Source organism: Phragmites australis, chromosome 1, assembly GCF_958298935.1.
Source record: "Phragmites australis chromosome 1, lpPhrAust1.1, whole genome shotgun sequence".
Lineage (NCBI taxonomy): Eukaryota > Viridiplantae > Streptophyta > Magnoliopsida > Poales > Poaceae > Phragmites > Phragmites australis.
In genome coordinates this window covers 43,439,592-43,466,089 of record NC_084921.1, presented here as the reverse complement: position 1 = coordinate 43,466,089, position 26,498 = coordinate 43,439,592, and the positions used below count along the sequence as shown (strand labels likewise).

Sequence of the window (26,498 nt, the reverse complement as noted above, 5' to 3'; positions counted from 1 at the left end):
GCTGCTTCGGCTGGAGATGGCCTTATGTCCAAGCCGATCACAAATCACGCGATTAACAAACAAATACGGGATCAGCACGTCATCTGACTCGAAAAAAAGTCTTATCCAGATCAGATGGATTATATGAAGGTTGATAAAAATAACTCAACGGCGTAGTATATTGCATTGCACGGTGGATCCGGCGAATCATGCAAACTCTGCAGGTGCGTACGTGTCGCCTTACGTACGGACCACGGGCACGGGAGATGGCGAGATGCGTCGGTCCCTCTCGGCTTTGGGCCGTGGCGGCGGAGGCACGCCGCACGCCCTTGCGCCCTGCAACGGCGCGGTCTTGCCTTTGCCGGCTCGTCGCTTGCCATCTGCGGCTTAGCACGTCGCGGGCGGCGGGCGCGCATGCGCCTCTTCGTCACTGCTCGTGTGCCTGCCGGTCGAGTGCCGTTGCGCGCGGCTGCACTGGCTTGTTACCCGTCACGCTCGCACCATGCCGTGCGTGCCCGCGCGGTCGCCCAGCGCCTACCGCTCGAGTGACGACGGTGCGGGCCGTGCTTTCAGCTACGATTCTCCCTGTGACCTTGTTCTGGCAGCTCGCCTCTGCGCGCGCACGGCATTGCCGTGGTGCCGCGAGTATGCGGTGACGGCAATGCTTGCTTAAGCCCTCATGAGCTGCAGGCTTGTAGATCTACAAGAAATCTCCGAACCATTTGCACCGTAGCTCGTGTGTTAAGTCGCCAGGCGAGCGACTGGATGCCTCGAGCCTCTTTATTTCCTTGTATCGTGTGTAGGGACATGCACATATACGTACGCACATGGTGTATATGAGTAACGTGCGTCTTTGTACCTAAAAAACTATTTTATCAATCTTCTCCTCTATAAAACAAAAAGAAAAATATTCCTCTCAACATAAAAATAAAAACCGGCCATCACCAGATCGAGACCAAGTCTTATCGTCGGTTTAGAAAACTAAGCCTAGTCTTCGTCTCAATCAAGACGGCGAGATACCTCTTTTCCCTTAATTAGGAAAATTAGTGAATAATCTTTTCTTTAATCTCATTTAAAATCAAATTACGATATTATCCTTGACGTATTTATTCGATGATACTTTCATTATATATTCATATCTTCATACTTTGAGTTTGTACTTGATATATCACGTTAAATATCTGTATTTTTGTTGCAACTTATAGGTACTTAGCTATTCCGTAGCTGATAATGAGATCGAAGGACGAGAATAAATGATAAAAATGAATAAATTATTTGAGTTTTAAGCAGATTTTATTAGATGTAGGAGAGATGAGACCCTAGAACCAAGTATTTTAGAGATTAAGGATGTGTTTAGTTGAAGGACGATGTTGGATAGGATAGAATTATCTCTATTTTTTAATATGAGGTGATGTAATTTTCTATTTGGTGGGATAGATGAGATTAGTCAGTTTTCTGTTTGGTTGGTAGGATGAGAATGAATAGGATGAGCTAATTTTCTATTTGATTTGATGAATTAAATAAGCTAAGTTAGTTATAAATTAGTTATCACATGAGAAGAATATTAGTGATTTTTTTAGATTTTTTAGAATTTATTTGAGACAATAAAATTATTATAAGTTATAAAAGTAGGTTTATTTAGAGAATTTTAATTAAATATTAGCTCAGATATTTTAAATCAAACCAATTAAAATAAGTTACTAATAAGCTCCAAATTACTTATAAAAATATTTAAAAAAATTAAACCACTCTTATACTCTCAATAAAATCAAAAATTAAATAAAAAATATAAAATTACACGGAACCACAAGCGTTGGCTTGGGTGACGAACGTGGACGGACTCGTCCGGTCTTTTTTTCCCGGCATCGGCTCATCCGATCCTTGGATGGCCCTGTCCGGAAACCAGACACCGGATCGACGAATAAAAACTGGACGGGGGCGATCCCATCCAGTCCAGATTCGGTGAACAAACACACGGTAACACTCTAGTGGCACAGGCCAAACCGTCCAAGACGTCATACTTCTTTCACAGTAATTCCTCTTCGTCCTCCCCTCCCCCTTTCCAGCCAGTAGTACCAAACGACCACCGCCCCCTTCCCTTCTCCTCCAAGCAAGCCGCCCGCCCCGACAGGGCAAAACCCTAGCCCTGCGATGTCCGGCTCCGGCGCCCCCTCGGGCCGTGGCTCCGGCGGCGGAGGCTCCCGCGGCTTCGACTTCGGCACCGACGACGTACTCTGCTCCTACGACAACTTCGCCACCCCCTCCGAGCCCAAGCGCCCCGATCCGGCCGACAAGGTACACGTCAACCCCTTGTTCCTCCTCCGCTTTGATCCTTTTTTGCGAGTAGTAGTCAGTAGTGTCGGCGCGCGAAACCTTGACCCAAACGTGGAGCTCGATTTTGGTTCGATGGTGTGGTGCCATATTCTGTGAATCCGTTCGCTGGATTGGAAAATTTTACGAACCAGGACAAATGAAACTAACCTAAACAAGTTAAGCTTCTTATTTAACTGATTTAGATGGAAAGTTCTGTGGGTTGACATATAATTATGCATGACTTAAGTTTCTGACTCGACTATTATCCTTGATATTCTTACACGATTTTCATAGTTTGATCTATTTTCAATTCAGAGAAAATCGTGTCATTCTTGTATTTTGTACAGCAAGCTTTACATGATATGTCTGGTTATCTGCAATGCTTTCAGATTTTTGGGTCCTTTTGATTTGACCCTTCCTGTGATAAGCAGTATTAAGTTATCAAATATGCAATTTAGGCAATAGAGCCAACTTTCGGTTCATGGGGTTATAAACTGAACTACTTTGTATATTATTGCTGTCATGATACTAGAAACCTGCTTTTTTTAAACAGGAGCTGCTAGCTGCTATGGTATTTAGCCCTTTTTTATATCGAATAATCCTTTTGTCAAATAATGATTGATGGTGGTCGTGATTATTTTGTTTACCTGATATATTTTCCTAGTGCCTTGGGGTTCAGAAGATTAATATTTGTTGAGGAAATAAGTCTAAATTTTAGAAAACGTGACTTGACAGTTCTCTTAATGTGCATTGCATTGTTGATTCAAAACTTTCTTGTCATACCTATTTTTCAGACCCTGCAGAGGTTAGTGTTATCTTGATGGCTAGGTGCGAAATTTTAACGGAGAAGTTTAAAAATCAATTGGATAGTGCTGGAACATTTCTATCAATTCCCTTTTTTGTTGCTAGATGGTGGAGTTTTAACTGTTGTAATAGGAATCATCAAATTTTGTAATTGGATAGTGCTGGAACGTTTCTATCAATTCCCTATGAGACTTTTTGTTTATAAGGTGCAGTGGCGAGTTAATTTTAGGATGGTTGTGATAATAATTGTTGCCTTGCATTCGTTATTCTCAGCCCTCCCTGTACTCTTGCAACAGGATTTTCATGACAGCAGATTGGGGAGACCATTTGTGAAAGTTTCTGAACAAGAAAGTTATGGCAAGGAGGATGTACTTTCTGCTGTTGAGAAGTGCATGAAAAAGTATGCTGATAATTTGCTACGATCTCTTGAGGGAATCACTAGTCGGCTTTCACAACTGGAGATTTATTGCTATAAGCTTGAGAGGTCCATAGGTGAACTTCGAAGCGATGTGCTTCGTGATGAGACTGATCAAAGATTGAAGTCTCTTGAGAAGCATCTACATGAAGTAAGTAAATTAGTACTTAGTGCAATAGACTAGACGATGCTTCCACATTATTCCCATCTTGTCTGTTTCTGCATGCTTATAAATCGAGTATCACTACAGTACTATGGTCATGTCATATGCTCATCTGTACCAGTATAGTACGTGACAGCCTTTTGAGTTGCTTGGCATGTGTCATTATTTATCCTGATAATTTCTCTAGATGAGACCATCTTACGATACTTGTTGCGCCAGGATTTAGAACATTCTTTCTTATCCCTTACGTATGACTTGCCCATTTGGTTGTAAATGTTTACTCCAGTTTGCTGTTCAGATTTTTTACTCATGCTGCTGGATATTTTCATCTAGTAAATAGTGAGTCAAGTCTAAGTCGTGAAAGGTATTGATATAGAGAAGTATTATATTAGTCATTCAGAATTTCAGATATATGAAGGAACCTAGACTGCATCTCTTATTGCTTTTGTTTATTATATTTACAACCATGATGGTGTTAGTTTAAACAAATTACACATCATGCCCACTCTTAGAACAGTGTCATGGTACTATGCCATGCTTTAATTCAGAGGTCACTTTTACACATGGTGTAAAATAGTTATGGTCTTATTGATGTGATCTACGAAGCAATGACACTACAAGGATCAGTCATTATGGTCTATTGATGTGATCTGCGAAGCAATGACACTGCAAGGATCAGTCATTATGATGGTAGGATAATCCATAGGGGCTTCTAGACTGGCTTTGTCCTTTATCTTATTGTGGCTTGTACATGGGCAGGGCTGTGCCTTCAGTCTTATTTAGTTATTTAAGGAGACAACTATTGGCCTGTATGTGTGTAACATGCATGACTGTATCTTATCTCAAAACATTTGTATCTCAACATTAAGCTGCCACAGGGAACATCTTAAGGACAATGCATGGACTGACAGGCAGAATGTACAAGAAAATCCTATTGTCTACTTTCCTCTGACAAACATGTCTCGGTGCCTGTTGTACACTTAACTGCTCTTGTATATACTTATGTTTGACATAGGGCCCCTGGCTAAACCATGGTTGATGATGGTCCTATGTATATAAATTGGAAGGTGTAGGCTGAAGCATACAACAAGTTGGAGCTGGTTCTGTCCTGACATATATCATGTTCTATTAAGAAATTCGCTAACAAAACCAGATCATATCCCAATACGGAAGATTCTGGCCATATTTTTCTTTTGGCTGAACATTTAGTTTTCATAGTTCAATTTCAACATCTATGTTGCATTTATGTTTATGCATTTGATAGATATTTGAGCATTTGATTTACACGTGCTCTATTTAAAAGTTCTCAACTCTGTTTAAAATTTAAACGATGCAGGTGCACAGGTCTATCCAAATTCTTAGGGACAAACAAGAGTTAGCTGAAACTCAGAAGGAATTGGCCAAATTTCAACTTACACAAGATACATCAAAGAAGGAAGATTTGCCAGCACCATCTCTTCCTGAGCCAAAGAAGCGTGCAGAAAAGCCAGATACATCAGGCCAACAATTGGCCATTGTTTTGCCTCAACAGATGAACTCGCAATCACTTGCACCTAGAGCTTCTGAATCAGTCCAACAGAACAAGGATCAACCTGTGCAACAGCCAGCCCCTACCCCTCCTGTGCCACAGCAGGACCGCTATGTTCTTAGCCAAGCCATCGTCTACTATCCACAGCGCCAAGCCCCAGGTATCCAGGACGCGCAGGGGCAGCAATTGCAACCAGTGCAGTACTTACGAGCAGGACCCCCAACTCAAGATGTTCTGGTCCATGCTTCATCCCAACAGCCTCAGGCCGCAAATCGAACTCAGCCGCAGTCTTATCCTCCTTACCAGCAGCAGTGGCACCAGCAATCATCCCAGCCGACTCCTGCACCAGTGGTCCAGCCACAGCAGACTTTCTCAGAGCCATTTCCTCCACCTGCCCAGCAGCCCCAACTATCCAATGTTCAGCAGTTTCCTCCACAGCCAGTGCAGCAGGCCCAATCCAATGCTCAACAGTATCCTGCACCATCTGTGCAACCACAGCAATCTAATCCTCAGCATCCTCCTCAGGTAATGCAACCCCAACATCCTCCTGTGCAAACTCAGATGAGACCTCAAACTCCACCAAACTACCCTCATTATCCACCCCAGCAGCCCTTGAACCCTGCCCCTGAAACTATGCCTGGCAATGTGGCTATGCAAGGACAATACAACACTGTTGCTGCATCAGGTGGGAGCCGTTCTGAAGTGCCGTACTCATACAGAGGACCTGGCATCTCTCAGCCTCCACCGCAACACAGCATGCAAAGGCACCAACTACCACCTTCAAGTCAGGGCTCCTTTGGGCCACCTCCAAGCAAAGGGTCCTATGCCGGCCCTCCACAATATGCGCCACAGGGCAATTTGCAAGGCTACAACACGGGTTACGGCTACCCACCGAGCGGCCCTTCAGCAATCCAGCCACCACCGATGCCCCCAGGTAGTGTTGGCATGAACCATCCAGGGTCGCATATGATGCGTGGCCATCCTTACGGAGAAATGATCGAGAAGGCAATCTCCATGGGATATCCAAGGGACCAAGTGCTGAATGTGACACAGAGGATGGCCGAGAGCGGCCAGCCAATAGATTTCAATGCACTACTTGATAGGCTGAACGAAGCAGGGTCCGCCGGTGCTTCCCCTCGCGCGTGGTGATTTGATCCAGGTTGGGCATCGTGCTCGGTCGACTGTTGTGACTTATGACCGTTATCACGCAGCTAAATAAATAAGATTTGAGCTGATGCCGTGTGTCGCTTGTCAGGACGATGTACATATATAATTGGACTCGAGTTTCATGTAATTGCTGGGGCACGTGTACTACGAACGTATCATGTCGATTGGACTATTCAGATCTATTCTAAAGCAAATTATTGCCAAGCATCTTGTCATTTGGTGGCGTGTGAAATGGTCAGGTGATAATTCACTACTGCGGCCCCACTACTTAGTTGGCATGCTGCTAAATTTTGTTTGCATCACAGTTTGCAACCCAACCCAGCATGAGCCAATCGTACTACTGGGCCCTGGTGGTTTTATTTTCGAAAAGTAGGTCGATCAAGTTGCAGGTTTTTTAAAAGAAAGAGTATCGTGAGGACAATCGGGTAGTACGTGTCATATCTTTACAGCTTTTTTTGGCACGTCAGCAATCATGTGGAACTTGGAAGCACTGTATGCGCATCGGATTGTAGCGAGAGGAGAGAATGCGTCTGAGTTGGGACTTGATAGCACTTGTCTTTGTTAAAAAAGGTTCCGGAATCACGGATCATTGGAAAATACCTAAAGCATCTTTGCTCCTCTGCAGCGAAACGTAGAACGTCTCAAATGAGCTAACGGGGCAAGGAGGGCAGTCGGCGAGCGGAGAAACGAGAAGAGACGAGGACACGTAGAAAACCGAAGGAATCGAGACTGAGAGAGACGAAGGTCGAAGACCGAGGGCTGCAGAAAACCAAACGCCTGCTCGAGAAGGGGGTCCATTTCGATTCCACTGCCGAACTATTCATCTGTAAAAGGGTGGAACAAATCTCCTCCTGCGCAGCTGTATCCCAGTTCTCAGATTCCCATTTCTCTTCCCAAACGGATTTTGTAGAAAAGGATCGAGCAGCGCTGTAGGTCGGGATTCTCAAAGGGAGACGAACGCCATCTCTCCTTGCCGGGTCGGCGGCGGCAGCGGCGGTCGGTTAATCCGGTGAGAATTCTCTCCTCTTCTGTTTTATTATTATTATAAATTTCTCTTTTGTTTAACGTTGCTGTAGATCGTTAGTCAAGGTTTTACCGTCCAACTCCGAGGTGTGTTCCAGACGGAGAAGACGAAAAATAGATTCCAAAAGAGAGCTCTGTGATCAGGACCAACCCTAAGGGAGCAACCAGGGCGGTCACCTCGGCCCCTAAAATCCACAAGCCCCTCCCATATTTCAAAACTTAGAAGGACTTTCTCTCATACATGTATATTGTTTGTGATCTAATAAACTATAACAATTCAAAATTCAATCGACTGGCGGTCTAACCGTGCAGGAGCTTTGGCCTTTGGCTGGCAAAAAAAAGCAGATGTGCTACTTTGGTGTTTTTGCAACAGGTTAGCAGCAGCTTAAATTAGCAATCCTCTCGTACACAGAGGTGTTAATAAAATCGCTTCGTGTCGTGCAGTCATGTCTGCTTCGTTCAACGACAAATGAATTCAGCAATAGATACAATGATGTCAGCGACTCAGCGTAAGCCATAAGGGCCCTAATCGGTGACTCGGCGACTTAGTGATCTGCGTCGCCATTTGTAGACCCAAATTTACCTATTTTCATCCACTCATTTCCTCCTAATATTTATATTGCTTATCGAATCTTATTTACTGTTCGATTGTGGCGTCAGCTGAAAGAACTTTTCAAAGTTGAAATTATTGAAGAATTATTTGAGATCTACAATATTTCAATAATAGTTTGGCACTTTATGCATTGAGAAGAAACTAACGGATGAGATTGATGTTAATACCATCATCAATGATTTCATATCTAAAAGATTTTTAAGATGATCACTAGAAAATTTTTTAGGCGAACATTGCTTTCTAATATACTTTAAGTGTTTATCAAAAATATTTTTTAGTACATCAAATATTATCTTTATAATTTATATATTGATTAATTTTTTTATGTTCCAATTTAGCATGGTTCATTGTTAGTTCCCTTGTCAGTGGCAATTTCGTGAATACGCCTTTGTGTTTCTGATGTCGCCGCGCATACCACCCGGTCGACCCGGTGTCCCATTGGTTCCCCTGTCAGTGGCAATTCCATGAATACGCCTTTGTGCTCCCGATGTCACCGCGCCTACCACCCGGTCGACCTGGTGTCCCATTGACTACCGAGCCCATGTAGTGATGCCAATTTCTTTCCCTCTTCCTGGGCCCGTAGTTCAGTGTCCTGGTCTAGTTGCAACATTATTGACGATGTGATATGTGACTCGGTGGGGCCGAGGTCAGAGGCGGGCGTGTCATGGTAATCTCATAGGAAAATAGAAAAATGACACAGTTATGTTTGATATAGCTTATGCTCATAGATTTTAGAGAATTCTATAATAAATTATTAATAAGCATATTCTAATAATTAATTGCACAATCCAAAAAAAATCTATTTTTTACAAAATTCTCTTATGCAAAAGCATTAACTATATCAAACAAGACTAGAGTGGAAAGAGCCGATGGAGGCGGTGTCAAGTGGTTTGTCTAGTCGTGGCAGGGTCCACCCACAAGCGGGTTGTTGGGCCCACCTGTCACCAACGTATTTCTCAAGCCGTGCAGCTACGTCTTTGTTCTGTGACATGGATATGCGGTATTTACGAGACACATGTCGGTATGGTTTAGGTATAGGGGTCATGGAATTCAAACATACTGCGTAGTATTAGTACAGCAGGAATTGTTACTACTAATGTCATCTATCTATGGCCTGTTTGGAACACGTTGTCAACTATTTATGGCACGTTTGGAGTGCAGAAATTTTCCAAGGAATTCGAGTTCTCGCGTTATAAACAGGGGTCTAAGAGTGTGGAGACTCCAAGGGATTCTAGTGGAATCATTGCATTATAAAGAATTTGGAGATTATGTGTTTTTCTAGAACGTAATTTGGAGATTCTGTTGCAAGAGGTACATAACTAGAGATATGGAGTAGTTGTTTGGATCAAATTGTGCGAAAAAAAATCGGTATTCATGTGCATCTCCTTTTCCATTGGTAGAAATATACTCCACTGGATTGTGATGTTTGCGTTTCCTAATTAGATTTGTTGTGCCGCACAAAAAAAAAATGACAGTGCAAGTTCAGCAGAAGCGAACAAAAAGCATGTTAGGTGATTGAAACACACGGGATTAGCATCTATAAAGTCACCTCCAACCGTTATATCTACATGCTAGCTATAAAGCTTACATGGCACCTCCACCTCACCTGTAGGCAGCAGAAAAAGATGAATAGCCCAATAGTATAACTTTTGCACATTTTCCAAGGTTATTTTACTACTTTCTCCACCCTCTTCCCCCATCTCGTCCCCCCCCCCACTCTCCCCCCCCCCCCCCCGCCATGCTCTCTGGACTTTACCTCCTCACTTGTCGGCCTTCTCTTCCCATAGCCCATCCTTGGCAACGTAGACAAGCATGCACTCACCATGCGGAGCCACTTCGGAGTAGTTGCGGCTCCCGCTGGGACATCTCGGTTGAGGAGAAGGCCAACATATTCACACAGAGCCCATCGTGGGCGACTCGACAATGGATCGAAGCCGTCACCAGCCTCTCCCTCCTCCCACGCTTGCTGCCCACCATGTCCATCCTCGTCGTCGGGCTCCCCTTCCCCTTACCCTCTCTCTCCACCATTGACCTCTCGCTATTAGACTCATATATGTGATCTTTGGCTAAGTAAACCCATTAAACAAAAACAGCATGACTTAATTACATGATTAAACTAACATTAGGGGTTAATTTGTAATTGTTCATGTGATTAAGGGGCTAAACACATATATGGTTAGGTCCCAGATCAGATTAGCGCTATATAAAAAGAGGGTTACTCTGCTACCTCTTAATTCACGTCATTAAGTGGTAAGAAAAAACCCTATCAGCCTCTCTCTCTCCAAATACAATTTGGAGAGCACTTTGACTGATTTGAAGGCCGACCAAAGTAAGGAGGATGACTACGAGGGGTTGCGAGGTGCTAATCAAGGGGTTCTTCATCAATTAATGGCATATCCTAATCCAATTTTTTATCCCTAATTCCCCATTAATTAGTGATGTATTCATGTGATTAGTGATGATTAGTTTTATTTCTAACACTCCCTTTTCCCAACGTTGGCTGCCGTCCTGCTCACCTTCTTGACCCCACCACCATTTGGATCCAGTGAGATTCGAGCCGCCACCCACTAGATCCGATGGCAATGGACTAGGTGGCATCGGCTTTGACAAGATAGATGGGTGGCCATCATTGAGCTCCTCCTCAAGACGGAAGACGGTCGCCGATCGTCTCCCTCTTGCGTTGTAGGCTGGGGACTAGGGAGGCGACATCCACACTAAGGTGGGTCGTGGCAGAGCTCGATTTGGTTTGTGTGAGTTAGATGACGGTGAAGCTTGGCTCAAAGGTGGATTCGTCATCGTCGATGACAGGGAGCACAACGTCAAGATATAGCATTTTTTCGCTCTCTCTCCCCAGGCTGGAAACGGGAATCGAAGTTGGCACCGTAAAGCTAGTTGATGTGTCCACTATTAGAGCTACCCTAGAAGTGTCTCCAACAACATAGATAATTATTATCTATAAGAGTTGTATGTGTCCAATAGATAACACTATAAACAACCTTTCTAATAGCTTAAATATAGCATTGCGTATAAAATTAATATAGGCTCTTAAGCAATAGAGTACAAAATTATTAGATTAAATGAGTAGACTATCTATTATTCCTTCCGATCATAAATGTATGCCATTTTAGCTTTTCAAACTCTTTGCTAAATGTATGTCATCCTAGAACTTCTATCACTTTTAATCTTTTCTTTCATCATTGCCTTTGCTAAATAAATGCTATTAGTCTTATCAATAAATTATCTCTATTTTCCAATGTAATATAAATGAAGGGCAACAAAGTTATTTAAGCTATTTCCTTAATCCTTGTACACAAGTCTAAAATGGTATATATTTATGATCAAATGGAGTAGTTTGACTTTTATTTTTTATCATTACTCTCACATTTAGCCTTTTATAGCTAGCTAATGTGTATAGTTGAAGATGTGATAACGCTGTGGGACAAGGATAGCTCCCAAACCCCGTTGTTATGAGTGACAGGTCATTAAAGCTTCAGGTCTTTTGCGCTGCCTTCTCTGTTAATCTTCACATGATTCTGTAAAATCATTTTAGAATTTATTTAGTTTTAGTTACCAATGAATTTTGTTTGAAGTTGAAGACTTTAAGATGTTATATGATGTTCACTGTTCTGATGGCTAAGAGTCTATTTATTTCAGTTGGAGATTTTGAAAAGCAGTTTTTGTATTGTGGATTGTGAAAAGCTGGAGGACCAAAAGTTTATGGTTGTTTGGCTATCTGGATTGTAAGAGGGTTGGAGGTCTAGTGGGTCCCACTTATCATTTTCTCTCTCTATCTCTCTCTCTCTCACTCACTCACTCGCTCGTGTCGCCCAACCTCTGCCGCTCGTCGCCTGCCCGACTTTCACTGCTCACCGCCCGCTCAAGCTCCGCCACCGGCTGCCCAACCTCCGCCCTCGCGTCGCCTGCTCGAGCTCCACCTCTGGCCGCCCGACCTCCACCCGCGTCACTCGACCCAAGGTGCCTACCGCCTGAATCGTTAGTGTGAGAGAGAGGGAGGGAGTATGTGTGGCCGTGCGCTCACATGGAGGAAGAGGTCGGAGGGAGAGAGGAGACCACGGGAGAGAAGACGAAGGCGAGAGAGAGAAAGAGAGATGAGTCGGGGAGAGAGGATGTGTTGGAGGGAAAGGGAGTGAAGGAAGAGGGAGACGACCGGAGAGAGGGAAGCCAGAGGGGAGGAAGAGGGAGACGACCAGACCATCTCGGGGAGAGAGATACTAGAGAAAAACAGTCTGTTAAGATTGTAATGGTAATGGTAGGTAAATTTCACCCAACATCGACGGGTACTTTGGTCTTTTTACAAATCAAAAGCTGAGAAAAGCTGGTGGAGAGTGGATTATGAGATTGTGATAATCTAGCAACCAGATTGTGAAATCCAACTTATAAAAGCTGCTTGTTTGTTTTCACTTCAATTTATATAAGTTGTTTTCCATAATTTGTAGTGGAAACAAACAGACCCTAAGGGTATCTCCAATAGACTCCCAAAAACCCCATATAGGGAGCCTTCTCAATAAGATTCCCTCCCAGTATCGTTGTACTCTCCAACATATTCCAATATCTAACTCCCTATATCCCAATGGCTATATTTTTAAATGGTTATAATTCAAACCGCAATATTTTTAATAACTATGTTTAAACATATAAATATCAACGACGGTTACCATTCAAGTCATGGTAACAATAGTTATAACACAGGCATAGGCAACGTAACTGTAGTTACGACATTGCAAGTGCATTGTGATCACAGTTACCATTCAAGTTATGGTAACAATAGTTACAACTCGGGCATAGGCAGCGTAACTCTAGTTATGATACTAACAGATGCATTGTGGCCGTATTTACCATTCAAGTTATTGTAACAGTAGTTATTACTCGGGCATGGACAACATAACTAGAGTAAACGGAATTACAACACCCGCATGCTATGGTAAAAGATTAGAACTTTAGAAGTAAATGTTTATAATATCTGCATCATATCTATTGCACAATATACTTTAATTTTGCGATATCGATATGATCTCTATGAGAAGAATCAAGCTGCCGTACATCCAGTATATCATAAAATTAATCAGTTCTCAGGCCTAAAGTCTAATGGCAGTCAGCTTATGACTTCACTTGCCATAGGTCTTCATACTCCCTATATACAAAAATATCAACACTGAAGATTACCATGTATTATAACTCGATCTTTGTATGATCAGCTTGTAACTGACCTACATCAATCACACCATATCGATAATTAGTCACTTGCTTCTGAAAAGAAAATTGTGGGTTGGTTGTGTGGGGTAGAGCCGTGTTTAATAGACTTAGAGAGCACTGATTGTTACCGAGGAAATAACATGTTAGGGGCGAATTGTTTCATAGATCTGGAGCACCGGAAATGAGATAATTCAAGCTCAGATCATTGTGTAGGAGTGTAGGCAGGTTGCTGAAATCAAGTTGTGGATTCACGGTCATGAGCTTCATGGACAAGAATTGAAAGTGTAATAAACAGAAAAAAGGATCATAATTTCAAGCTACGTCTGTGTGACACACTCAAATGTAAGTGTCATTCTCACCTCAACTTGCTACAGCAGTGATTGAACGCAGGAAACAAATTGTCGCTCGCCATCGCCTCCTCCACCTTCGGCTTCACCGGGCTCTTGTTGCCGCTCACTTTGCACCTCTTCCTATCCGCGTGACGCAACCAAAATTTAGAATGAGATCAACACATTATGAACTAGAAAGCTAGACCATGGTGGAACCCTCTCCGTACTGCTCTTTCCCCCACCTTGCCCAAGCAGGCCTCATCGCCCTTCCTGTCGTTGGCTCCTACGAGCGCCTTCCTCTTCCTGGCATTGTTGTCGTCCCTTGTGCGCACCCTGAATAGGTCGGCACCACCGCTGCCGCAGAGCGTCTCCAAGAACCCACCGTCCAGCGTGCCGAAGTCAAGCCCCGGAGTAGAGGCGGCGGCACCCATCAACAGGTTGGTGACGTAGTCATTGTCTATGGACTCCAAGGAACCACAAGAATTGCACAAGAAGTAAAGGGAAGTCATCGCCTCCTCCGAGCTGGTCTTTCTGCCGCCCTCGCCAGACAAGCGTCATAGCCGCCGGCTGCCAAACGACGCTCTTGCCAGGTGCGGAGCGCGCGCGAAGCAGCCGCCCCACCGGTGAGTGCTCCGTTGCGGGTAGCGCGGGAACCAGCGGTTGCGCGCGAAGCGTGGGCCGAGCTCAAGATCGAGGATTTCACTGACTGGGAGTTCAATTGGGGTTCGCTACATCTTGCAAGCTCGGAGACATTTTCTGGGTGTAACTGTTTTTTAAAACATTTTTGAGTTTCTGTTGGAGGAGTTTTTTTACTGATATACCCAAAATGTAACTATTAAGACTGGTTTTAGACATCTGTTAAAGTTGCCATAAGTCTTTTATTTTTAAGAGGGGAACACGGCACGTGAATAGCATGTAGCCCGTAGCCGAATGCTTCCATATGTAGAAAAGGAGTAGTTAAAAAGTAAGAGATTTTTATGCCATATCGCCCTCAACATTAAAAGTTATTGTTCTTTCTCACCCTAATTCAAAGGTCTGCTTTTCAACCAAAAAAAAAAAAAAGTACTCGTGCCTGAGAGCCCATTCTATCAAAAGACCAGTATATCGATCTGTAAGTATATGTAAATTTAATATAATTTAACTTAATCAAGTAACTAGTCAATTTGGTATAATCCATGCTTAAAGACCAGCTAACACCCAAATTCTATAGTACACAAATTGAGTACAATTTGTTAAAACTCGACAGGTGACACTCACTTTCTCATCCGAAATTTCCATCCTCGAGCACTTTTATGCGTTTGTGACACATAGAGAAAGCAAACGAGAGCAAGCATCAGAACCTGCTCGAAACAATCGGTGAAAGTCCACTTCCACACACCAAATTATTCGCTCGCTCGGTGGCAAAAAAAATAATCGCCCCTATTAAGGTAGAAGAAGTAGATCATCATCTCCATCTAGATTCATCTGGTAGCCGTCGTCGTCATTACCCCACTGGATGATACAACGCACAGAAACACTAGCTCGCGGCGTCGCATGGCTGGTTAGAAACCCCGGAAGCAAAGCAAGCCAAACTCGCCCACGCCTCCCCATCGGATTACACTTCCACTCGAGTGAGTACTGAGTACTCCACTCCTTCCTACCCCTAAAAAGCCGAAGCAAAACAAACGCAAATGGCTCATCGCATCACATGATTACGCCCACCTCACCGCATCTCGTCATCGCAATCTCATAGTCCTCCTTCCCAATTCCCATGTACTCCTCCTCCTCGGTTAATAGTGGTTTGATTTCTCACCCGTCACTGGGGCTGGGCACTGACGCGCCTCCGTTTTTGCAGCTTGGCGTTGAGAGATGAGCCTCCTCCGCAACCGCCGCGCCGCGGCGGCGGCGGCGGCCGGGGGGTACCCGGAGCCGGCGGCGTACAACATCATCCCGATCCACGACGTGGTGATGCACGGGGAGCACCCGTCGCTGCGGTTCCCGGAGGTGCGCGCCGCGGTTGAGGCGCTGGCGCACGCGGCCGACCTGCCGACGCCGCCGCTCGCGCGGGACTGGGACGCCTTCCGCGCCGACCTCTTCGACTGGCTCGGCGCCACCTTCGGGTTCCAGCTCCACAACGTCCGCAACCAGCGGGAGCACCTCGTCCTCCTCCTCGCCAACGCGCAGCTCCGCGCCGCGGGGACACTCCCCACCGACCACCCCGCCGACGTGCTGCACCACTCCGTCGCGCGCGGCATCCGGAAGAAGCTCCTCAAGAATTACACCTCCTGGTGCTCCTACCTCGGCCAGAAGCCGCACATCCATGTGCCCAGTGCCGGCCGCCGTGCCGTTCAGGGGGTCGGGCCTGACACCCGCCGTGACCTACTGTACACCGCGATGTACCTGCTCATCTGGGGGGAGGCGGCCAATTTGAGGTTCATGCCCGAGTGCCTCTGCTACATCTTCCACTACATGGCCCTCGACCTTAACCATGTCATCGACCAGTCGATTGATGTCGAGACAGGGCGGCCGGCTACTCCTGCGGTGTGCGGTGAGGATGCTTTCCTTGAGCAGGTGGTGACGCCGATTTATAATGTGCTCAAGGCTGAGGTGGAGTTCAGCCAGAATGGGACCAAACCGCACTCGGCATGGAGAAATTATGATGATGTGAATGAGTACTTTTGGAGCCGGCGAGTTTTCAGGCGGCTCCAGTGGCCACTGTCTCCGTCAAGGAGTTTTTTTGTAGAGCCAAGAAAGCCTGGGCGCATTGGGAAGACTGGTTTTGTTGAGCAGAGGTCATTCTGGAATGTGTACCGCAGCTTTGATCGGTTATGGGTGATGCTCATTCTGTTCTTTCAGGCCGCGATGATTGTTGCATGGGATGGTCGCACACCGTGGGACAGCCTTAGCCACCGTGACATCCAGGTCCGGGTGCTGTCTGTGTTCATCACCTGGGCTGGTCTGCGCATTGTGCAAGCATTGCTTGATGCAGGCACTCAGTACAGTCTTGTGAGGAGGGAGACTACATTGCTCGCTGTTCGAATGGTGCTCAAGGGGCTTGTTGCTGTTGGGTGGACTATCACATTCATTGTGCTCTATGTGCGAATGTGGGATCAGCGGTGGCGAGATCGCAGGTGGTCTTTTGCTGCCAACACCAGGGTGTTGAATTACCTTGAGGCAGCAGCTGTGTTTGTCATCCCACAGGTGCTTGCACTTGTGCTCTTCATCGTCCCCTGGATTTGGAATTTTCTGGAGAAAACCAATTGGCGAATTCTATATGCGCTCACCTGGTGGTTCCAGACCCGAATATTTGTTGGACGTGGTGTGAGGGAGGGCCTCGTTGATAACATCAAGTATACCACATTCTGGGTGTGCCTTCTTGCTGCTAAGTTTAGCTTCAGTTACTTTCTCCAGATTAAGCCCATGGTGGGGCCAACGAAGACACTCGTTGGCCTCCATGACATCCGGCGTAACTGGTTTGAGTTTATGCCTCACACAGAGCGGATTGCTGTAATCTTACTGTGGCTTCCAGTTGTCCTTATTTATCTCATGGATATCCAGATATGGTATGCAGTCTTCTCATCACTTACGGGGGCACTTATCGGGCTTTTCTCACATCTGGGGGAGATTCGCAGTGTTGAGCAGCTGCGCTTGAGGTTCCAGTTCTTCGCAAGTGCGATGCAGTTCAATTTAATGCCAGAGGAGCACCTGGATGCTGTGCATGGCGGCCTCCGAAGCAAGCTGTATGATGCTATCAATCGACTGAAGCTAAGGTACGGCTTTGGTCGGCCATATAGGAAGATTGAAGCTAATGAGGTGGAAGCTAAGAGGTTTGCGCTGATATGGAATGAGATTATTCAGACATTTAGAGAAGAGGACATCATTAGTGACAAGGAACTTGAGCTTCTTGAGCTGCCACCAGTTGTGTGGAAAATTCGTGTGGTACGGTGGCCTTGCTTCCTGCTAAATAATGAGTTGCTTCTTGCTCTCAGTCAGGCAACAGACCTGGTAGCTGATGACAGGACACACTGGATAAGGATATGTAACAATGAGTACAGGCGATGTGCTGTAGTTGAAGCTTATGACAGCATACGCCACTTACTTCTGGAGATCATTGAGGAGAGAACTGTTGAGCATATTATTGTCAATCAGCTGTTCCTGGCATTTGATGCTGCAATGGAGTATGGGAAATTCACTGAAGAATATAAGCCAATCCTGTTACCTGAAATCCATTCATTTGTAATCATGTTAGTGGAACTGCTACTGAAGGAGAACAAGGATGAGACCAAGATAGTTAATACCTTGCAAACTCTTTATGTCCTTGCAATCCATGATTTTCCGAAGAACAAGAAGGACATGGAACAACTGAGGCGAGAGGGGCTAGCACCATCAAGACCAAAGGAATCTGGGCTCCTCTTTGAGGATGCCATAAAATGCCCAGGCAACGATGATGTTAGCTTCTACAAACAGGTGAGACGCCTCCATACAATTCTGACATCCAGAGATTCTATGAGCAATGTCCCAAAGAATCCTGAGGCTCGACGGCGTATAACTTTCTTCAGCAACTCCCTGTTCATGAACATCCCTCGTGCTCCGACAGTTGAGAAGATGATGGCATTCAGTGTTTTAACCCCATACTACAATGAGGATGTGATGTACAACAAGGACCAGCTTCGTCGTGAGAATGAAGATGGTGTCTCAATTTTGTTTTATCTCCAAAAGATTTATGAAGATGATTGGGGAAACTTTCTAGAACGTATGCAACGGGAGGGAATGGCTGATGACAATGAAATTTGGGCTGGAAAATTTCAGGAGCTCCGACTTTGGGCCTCATATAGAGGCCAGACCTTAGCACGGACTGTTAGGGGAATGATGTACTACCACAGGGCTCTCAAGATGCTTGCTTTTCTTGATACTGCCTCCGAGGTAGACGTTACAGAGGGGACAAAACATCTTGCATCCTTTGGTTCAATTAGGCATGAGAATGATGTGTATCCCATGAATGGTGGTTTCCAGCGAAAACCACAAAGGAGGTTAGACAGGGGAACCAGTAGTGTAAGCCAATTGTTTAAAGGACAGGAAGATGGTGCTGCTCTCATGAAGTACACCTATGTGGTCGCTTGCCAGATATATGGAAACCAGAAAAATGCTAAAGATCAACGTGCTGATGATATTCTGGCCCTCATGAAGAAAAATGAGGCCCTTCGTGTTGCTTATGTCGATGAGGTTCATCACCAGGGCTATACACAGTACTATTCTGTCCTGGTAAAATTTGACCAGGGCTTACAGAGAGAGGTTGAGATATACCGGGTTAGGTTACCAGGTCCACTGAAACTTGGGGAAGGTAAACCTGAAAACCAGAACCATGCCATCATATTCACAAGAGGCGATGCAGTTCAAACAATAGACATGAACCAGGATAATTACTTTGAGGAGGCCCTCAAAATGCGTAACCTGTTAGAGCAGTACAACTATTATCACGGGAGCCGAAAACCAACACTTCTGGGAGTACGAGAACATGTATTCACTGGATCTGTCTCTTCACTTGCTTGGTTCATGTCTGCACAGGAGACAAGCTTTGTTACCCTTGGCCAGCGGGTCCTAGCTAATCCATTGAAGGTTCGGATGCATTATGGGCATCCTGATGTGTTTGACCGCCTTTGGTTTTTGACACGGGGTGGTATAAGTAAGGCATCGAGAGTAATCAATATCAGTGAGGACATATTTGCAGGCTTCAATTGTACCCTTCGTGGTGGCAATGTTAGTCACCATGAGTACATTCAGGTTGGTAAGGGACGTGATGTTGGCCTCAATCAGATATCAATGTTTGAAGCAAAGGTTTCTAGTGGCAATGGTGAGCAGACCCTTAGTAGGGATATCTACAGACTTGGTCATAGACTGGATTTCTTTCGCATGCTTTCTGTGTTTTATACAACAGTAGGATTCTACTTCAACACAATGCTGGTGGTCTTGACAGTTTATACATTTGTTTGGGGACGCCTGTATCTAGCTCTCAGTGGTCTCGAGGCTGGTATTCAGGGCAGTGCAAATTCAACCAACAATAAAGCCTTGGGTACCGTGCTTAATCAACAGTTCATTATACAGCTCGGCTTCTTCACTGCCTTGCCTATGATTATAGAAAACTCTCTTGAGCAAGGTTTCCTACATGCTATCTGGGATTTTTTCACAATGCAAATGAATTTTTCATCTCTGTTCTACACATTTTCCATGGGAACTAAGAGCCATTACTATGGTCGGACAATCCTTCATGGTGGAGCAAAATACCGTGCTACTGGTCGTGGTTTTGTTGTGCAGCACAAGAGTTTTGCTGAAAATTACAGGCTCTATGCTAGGAGCCACTTTATAAAGGCAATAGAACTTGGAATAATATTGACTGTGTATGCCGCTCACAGTGTGATTGCCAGGAATACGCTTGTTTACATAATCATGAATATATCTAGCTGGTTTCTGGTGGTGTCATGGATCATGGCTCCATTTACTTTTAATCCATCAGGCTTTGATTGGTTGAAAACCGTGTATGATTTTGATGATTTCATGAACTGGATCTGGTATCCCGGTGGTCTTTTTTCTAAGGCTGAGCAGAGCTGGGAAGTGTGGTGGTATGAGGAGCAAGATCATCTAAGGACCACTGGTCTTTGGGGGAAGATTTTGGAAATACTGTTAGATCTCAGGTACTTCTTTTTTCAGTATGGGGTTGTATACCAGCTGAAGATAGCAAACGATAGCAGAAGTATTGCTGTTTATCTGCTTTCCTGGATATTTGTGGCTGTGATTTTTGGTGTGTTCGTCCTAATGTCCTATGCTCGAGACAAGTATGCTGCAAAGCAGCACCTTTACTACCGGCTTGTCCAATGTTCCGTCATCATTCTTGCGGTGCTAGTGCTGATAATATTTCTGAAGTTCACAAAATTTCAAATCGTTGACATCTTCACTAGCCTTTTGGCATTCATTCCCACCGGTTGGGGCTTGATTTCGATCGCTCAAGTGATTAGGCCATTCATCGAATCTACTGTGGTGTGGGATAGTGTTCTTTCCGTGGCACGTTTGTATGAGATACTGCTTGGGGTGTTCGTTATGGCACCAGTTGCGTTGCTGTCCTGGTTGCCGGGATTTCAAGAAATGCAGACAAGGGTGCTTTTCAATGAAGGTTTCAGCCGGGGCCTCCAGATATCCCGCATTATTTCTGGCAAAAAAACAAATACATCTTGAGGTATTTCACAATAAACTTTAATGATTTGCCTAGCCTCTTTACATTTTACAAAGTAACCACTTACTATTCTGCATACACCACTGTGATGCATTCACAAGGTTGACTGTAATTATTCAAGTGCTCTGCAATATTTTATGCTTCACTGTTTCAGTTATACACTTTGCCCTTAGTTAAGGTAACCTTCGGATGCATTAATGAACAAATAGGTAGTCCCTTCTGTATTTCACAGTCTGCATCGTAGTACTGCTAGTTGCAGATAGCACAATAGCCAACGAAAGCTCCATAGTGCCTTCATATGACAAATTTAAAATGTCATGTAAAACTTCGAAATAATCCTCGTTTTATGACTTGGCAATAGCAGCAGAATACAACTTTTAGTATTGCAATGGAAAATACCAGACTGTAAACTTTTAGTTTAAGAGGTGTGGTGCTGAGTGCTGACCGTTGAGTTTTCCTTAACAGGTTCTAACCAGGTTGCTGCGGATTTGTGGTTAAGCAGTTCTCCATCACCTCAGTACAGCTTCCTAATTCGATGTGGAGGGGTTTTCTGTTTACTGATATAGCCTAGATCCCATATTAAACTCTTTCAGCAGCTTTTAGCTATCTAGTTTAGGTGTCCAGATTTGTGTGCTGGTAATTTAGGTCTTCATTATTTGTACTTTTTTTAGGTAATGGGCAGCACCCTTTTCATTCATTCATAAGCTTGTTCTTTACAGATAATGGTCCTGATCTCATCAGGGGACTCATTAAACCAACATAACCTAATGTCATGTTCTGCTGATTTAGCAAGAACATGAACTGCCTCATTACATGAGCGATACACATGCTTAAAAATAAGATACAAACTTTGTAGCCTAACACTTAATGTCTTGAACTATGTCTCCAGTAGGAGATCTATCCAAACTTGAATCCTTCACCTTATTAATCAATGATAAACAGTCTAAAGCCACAATAATATTCTATGCATCTGATAAACAGTCTAAAGCCACAATAATATTCTATGCATCTGCATCTTGGGCAAGGATTAAGGGCTGATGTAATGCAAGGGTTTCTACGATTTCAGGACATCGAATTTGGTCCATGTAGTCACAACTTGCCACTTGCACTCTCCCTGGTGATCATGAATCATCACACCAAAACCTGCTCTTTCAGATTGGGTAAAGATCGCTGCATCAATATTTACAAGCATTGACCTGTCTGGTAGTGGAGACCATTTTCAAGTTGAGTTCAAGGTCTCATGTCTGGTAGTCAGGCTGAAAAAGTGCAGATTAATAAAATCAATGTAAGCCTTGTTCTTTCCCACAACACGAAAAGGGTGAGGCTTGCGACAACTATTTCTGTTTTTCCATACGTGCCAAATAGCTACTGCTAGGACTATAGAATGAAAATCTGTAGCTTCTGCTATCTAGTCCAAAAGCCATTGCCTGATGTGAGTAAAACATTTTAGATTCAAGCAAATTCCATAATCATTTTTCAATTCCTTTCAGATTTCCTTCACATATTGATAATGGAGAAAATAATGTCCTATATTTTCCTCCCTATTACAAAAATAACAGTCATACCTTGTGGGGATTGATCTCACTTGAAGTTAAGTTCATGTAGGGAGGCAATCATGAACCATTCTCCATAATATTACTTTCATTTTATTAGGACACTATGTTGCCCACAATTTATTCTAAAAATTGTCCATCGATTTATGTTATAATATAGCCCATTTGCCTGCAACACTACGGTCCCTCCAGAGCAAATGTGTTATTACAAGGTTATATGCTAATCTGATCGCATATACACCATTTTTGTGTGAGGTCATGCTGCAAAGTCCATATAGCCTACAGAGCTTAGAGGGAATACTTAGTATTGTCTCCTCTATATCTTCCTTGTATAGGTTTTTTTATTGCATCTTTCATTCCAATGTTGCTCATTTTCTATCATTAAGGAGTTCACTTTTAAGAATTAGTTAATAAGTGGCAACATTGTTTCTCCAACATGGCTTGATTGAACTCGCAGAACAATTTTAACTGATTCAGTACGTGGCAATTTTTTTCAATTATTTGTACCTTGGTAGAGCTAGTAATGTGTAACTGATTCTGTTGCAGCACTGGTGAACTATTTGTGGAATTGACCTGGCTAGATGTTCCATCTTTTGTACTAGAAAAGGCTGTGCGAATGCGAATGCGAATGCGATTGCTCTGCTGGAGGTATAAGTGGAAATTTCCTGGAGGTGGTCGATCAGATGAACGACCCGTTTGTCTGAAGAAACCAGTGCCAAAGTGACAACCACCCTATTCTTCATTTTGAGGTAACATGTGCTACTGCTGCTTGTTAAAGTCGTCGCTCGTTGTTCTCGGCCACCGGGTCTGCAGTATCCTATTATTCCGCTGCAAACCAAGGGCGCCGCGCTCTGAGCATGCGCGACGTCGCCGGGTACTGCCGTGCACTGGGTTTCCAGGCCCGGTTGCCGCACCGGTGGCTCGAACCACCCTCCCGAGCGCGCAGCCTCGCACCGCACTATCGGCCAAAACGGCCGGCGTCCCTGGCTCCTCGCTGCCCCTTGCCCCCCGGCCGTTTATGCCCGTCCGGTACTCTGATGAGCTTCCTGAGCCGTAGCTGCCGCGTTGGCGCTGCTCCCGTCCTCCCCGCCCACTCCGCTGCTCGCGACCAGCAGACCTTTCCGGCGCTGCCAACGCCACCGCGCGCTACGCTACCACCTGCGGTGCCCGATTTTACCCCGGGGTGGCACATGGCACGAGTCCCAGCCGCGCACGCGCGGCACCTGTATAATGAACGCAGAATGCAGACATGAAGGCGTGCGGTGATGATGGACGAATATTTTCTTTTTGAGATGGATGATGAACGGATATATATAAGTAAGGTTTTCTTCCGAGAGAAAAGAAGACCGAGTGGTTGACTGCCATTTCCTTGCGCATCAAGTGTACGGTTAATGAATTAATGAATGATCATGCTTAAAAAAGATTATGTGACACTTTATAAAGGTGATGCTTGAAAAGACATTTTGATGGCGTACTTAGCTTAACTATCAAGAAAACACTAGCTTTTCACAAACAATCATATGTCTAATGTTTACGGAGAACATTGAAAATTGTATATGAAGAGATCGAAATGGTCATCACTAAGGTTCTCTTAGAGCCTAACATCTAGCACTCCTATAGGCACAATAACACCACGGTCCGTAACCGTAGAAGGTCCTCACTAACTGTTCAGACGGTTTTTCAAATTAACCGTCTGTAAAAAGATTACTTAGTGTTTTGAAAAATAGTTTTTGTAGTAGTGAGAAAGATGAAGGTATGTCAAGAGGGAAGATAAGAGAAAGAGGATAGAGTAATTTCTTGGTCGTTTATTTCAAGCAATTTCCACTCGGTTTGCTTGTTTTTATTTCTCTGTCAAGCAATTCCATCCGGCCAACCGTTTAGCTTAGTAATCCAACGGCGGAAAATAGAGACGTGACGTGTATGTGTGTTCGTGCCACAGTCCTAGTTTGAGCACAAGCATATTCTACAATTGTAGAAGAACAAACTAAATACTCCCCTTTGCATTTTTTTTCTCAATGGCAGCCAAAGATAAGACCATATTCTACAATTCCAGGAAGCCATACACGCAAGCCGACGTCTGCGTAGCCTAATCATCAAGAAGATTGAGAGGGAGCATAATAAAGTTGCATATGAGCTTGCGCAGTTAACAATTACATTAAATCAGAGTCGAGTTTTGTTTGGTAATAGCCTTAAGTGTATTAGAGATATTATCAGTAGATAGTGTGTTGTCCTCAATGAAACTAGTCGCGAGGAGACTGTCGGCAACTACTGTGACAGTGTCGGGCCTGATTAATGGGGCAAGTAGGCAGTGGGATGACCAAAATCTGCATAATAATTTTGTGCAACTGGATGTTAATGCTATCAAGCAAATCAAGTTGGGGCATTTGGCTATGGCAGACACACTGGCATGGGCCTTTGAGAAGAATGGACTATATTCAGTCCGTTCGGCATACAGATTGCTAAAAGATGAGGAGTTGAGGACGCTGGGGGCCGGGACAGGCGTAGCCTCAACCTCACATGCTGGAGGTGAATGTTAGAAGCATTTGTGGAAAATGAAAATTCCCCCCTAAGGTACGCATTTTCTGGTGGAGAGCAATACACGACTTCCTACCTGTGAAAGCTGAACTGTTCCGGCGACATGTTGCCAAGGAAAGCTTTTGTGAGGACTGTGGGCATTCATGCGAAACGGTGTTTCATGTGGCCTTTGAGTGTGCAACTGCTCTCATGTTTTGGCAGTGCATTCGGGAAATCACAGGGAGGAAGCCCCCAGTGCTTCACCCAATGACATGGGCCGAGGACCCACTGCTTAAGAATATGTGCTCTGGTGATGATGTAGCACTTTTTATATGTTGTATTTGGTCGCTGTGGACAGGTAGGAATATTCGTCACCATGGGGACGATCGTTGGAGCCCTACTGTTGCTGCTCGTCATGTCTCAAAGATGATTGAGGACATGTTCATGGTCTACCAGAAACCTGTGAAGACGAGTGGCGCCACTGTAAAATGGAGGAAGCTGGCCCTGGGTTGTTTCAAACTCAACACCGACGGGGCGTTTTATCAGGCGAACAGCACTGGAGGCTCTGGAGCTGTACTGCGAAATGACCTTGGGAATCTTGTGTGCGCTGAAACGCGCTGGTATGATAACCTCCTGGATGCTCTTATGTCAGAAGCTCTGGCGATTAGGGATGGTCTTCAAATGGCCACAAGGCTGGGGGCTCAGAAGCTTGTTCTGGAGTCTGATAATCCATCCGTCGCCAAGATGATGGCTACTCCGGGAGGCGCTCGTTCTCTTTTCTCGAGCATTTGGCATGATGTCCAAGAGCTTCGTAGGAGATTTACTTCTATTTCTTTTGTTCATGTAAATCGGGATGCAAACCTGGCGGCCCATGTTTGTGCCAAGCTTGCCTCTCCTGATAACTCTTATGCTGTTTGGATGAGCTACGTCCCTCCTCGCTTGGTGGTCGTAATCATCAACGACAACTCTCCTACTTCTGTGTAATAGAAGCTCTTGTGATTTGCCCTAAAAAAAAGAGTAGATAGTGTGTTGTTATCTATATGAGTTAAGAGAGAGTTAGCGTCCAGCCTTATAAGAACATTCCTTAAATTCTATTAAAACTCTCTCTTTGGCAAAGAAAAAAAGAGATAAAAACCGAATTCCGCAATGATGAGAAACTTTTTTTACCTTTTGGAAAGGAGGAGAAATTGATATAATAGACCAATCTATCCTATTGACTCTGATAATGATAACATTTTATTTAAGGGATTTTTGTCTCTAGAACACCGATAAAGTGTAGTTTGGTTTATACCGCACTGTACTCATCTTTTTTTTTGTCCCAGCCGCACTGCAAAAATGTGGCCTAGTCTACAACACACCGCCTCGATTAAAATAAGCATTTTCAGCTGACAATGTGAGAGAGTAATCTCGAAATAACACAAATGCCCTTGGTCCCACCTCTCAACCTTTGTCTCTCTTCTCTATTTCTCTATCCCCTCAGCCAGAGCAACAACACAGCTAAGTCCGGCGAAGCGGAGTAGATCCAAGTGGCATGGAGCTCCACCATTTACCTATGCCTCTCTGCCCCTCCTCACCTCTGGATGTTGTAAGCTCCACCGTCAAGAACAGGGCCACCTTATCCTCTCTTGGCCTCACTTTGCTCCGTCTCTCTCCCTCATTCTCCCTCTCGGCTGCATAGC

At 44.5% G+C, this 26,498-nt stretch overlaps 2 protein-coding genes and 1 non-coding gene across 3 annotated transcripts; all 3 read left to right on the top strand.

Moving 5' to 3' along the window:
* The first annotated feature begins 1,934 nt into the window (after positions 1–1,934).
* On the top strand, positions 1,935–6,573 carry LOC133921025 (altered inheritance of mitochondria protein 3-like). Its single transcript, XM_062365732.1, has 3 exons — positions 1,935–2,274; positions 3,393–3,662; positions 5,011–6,573. Exons 1-3 carry the CDS (start codon positions 2,131–2,133, stop codon positions 6,349–6,351), a joined length of 1,755 nt encoding a protein of 584 aa, XP_062221716.1. The 5' UTR covers positions 1,935–2,130; the 3' UTR covers positions 6,352–6,573.
* An 8,446-nt stretch (positions 6,574–15,019) lies between these two features.
* On the top strand, positions 15,020–21,475 carry LOC133921018 (callose synthase 11-like). Its single transcript, XM_062365719.1, has 3 exons — positions 15,020–15,300; positions 15,383–20,755; positions 21,218–21,475. The coding sequence occupies exon 2, from the start codon at positions 15,397–15,399 to the stop codon at positions 20,752–20,754; it is 5,358 nt and encodes a 1,785-aa protein (XP_062221703.1). The 5' UTR covers positions 15,020–15,300; positions 15,383–15,396; the 3' UTR covers position 20,755; positions 21,218–21,475.
* On the top strand, positions 18,383–18,463 carry LOC133891299 (small nucleolar RNA J33). The gene has a single exon (XR_009904174.1). It is a non-coding gene; the product is annotated as a small nucleolar RNA J33 (small nucleolar RNA).
* Positions 21,476–26,498: the final 5,023 nt, after the last annotated feature.

Excerpts from the sequence above, each read along its gene's own strand:
- LOC133921025 (XM_062365732.1), top strand. The coding sequence starts at position 2,131 with ATGTCCGGCTCCGGCGCCCCCTCGGGCCGTGGCTCCGGCGGCGGAGGC. Across the intron at positions 2,275-3,392 it reads GCCCCGATCCGGCCGACAAG|GATTTTCATGACAGCAGATT; the intron begins GTACACGTCAAC and ends CTCTTGCAACAG. Across the intron at positions 3,663-5,010 it reads TTGAGAAGCATCTACATGAA|GTGCACAGGTCTATCCAAAT; the intron begins GTAAGTAAATTA and ends TAAACGATGCAG.
- LOC133921018 (XM_062365719.1), top strand. The coding sequence starts at position 15,397 with ATGAGCCTCCTCCGCAACCGCCGCGCCGCGGCGGCGGCGGCGGCCGGG.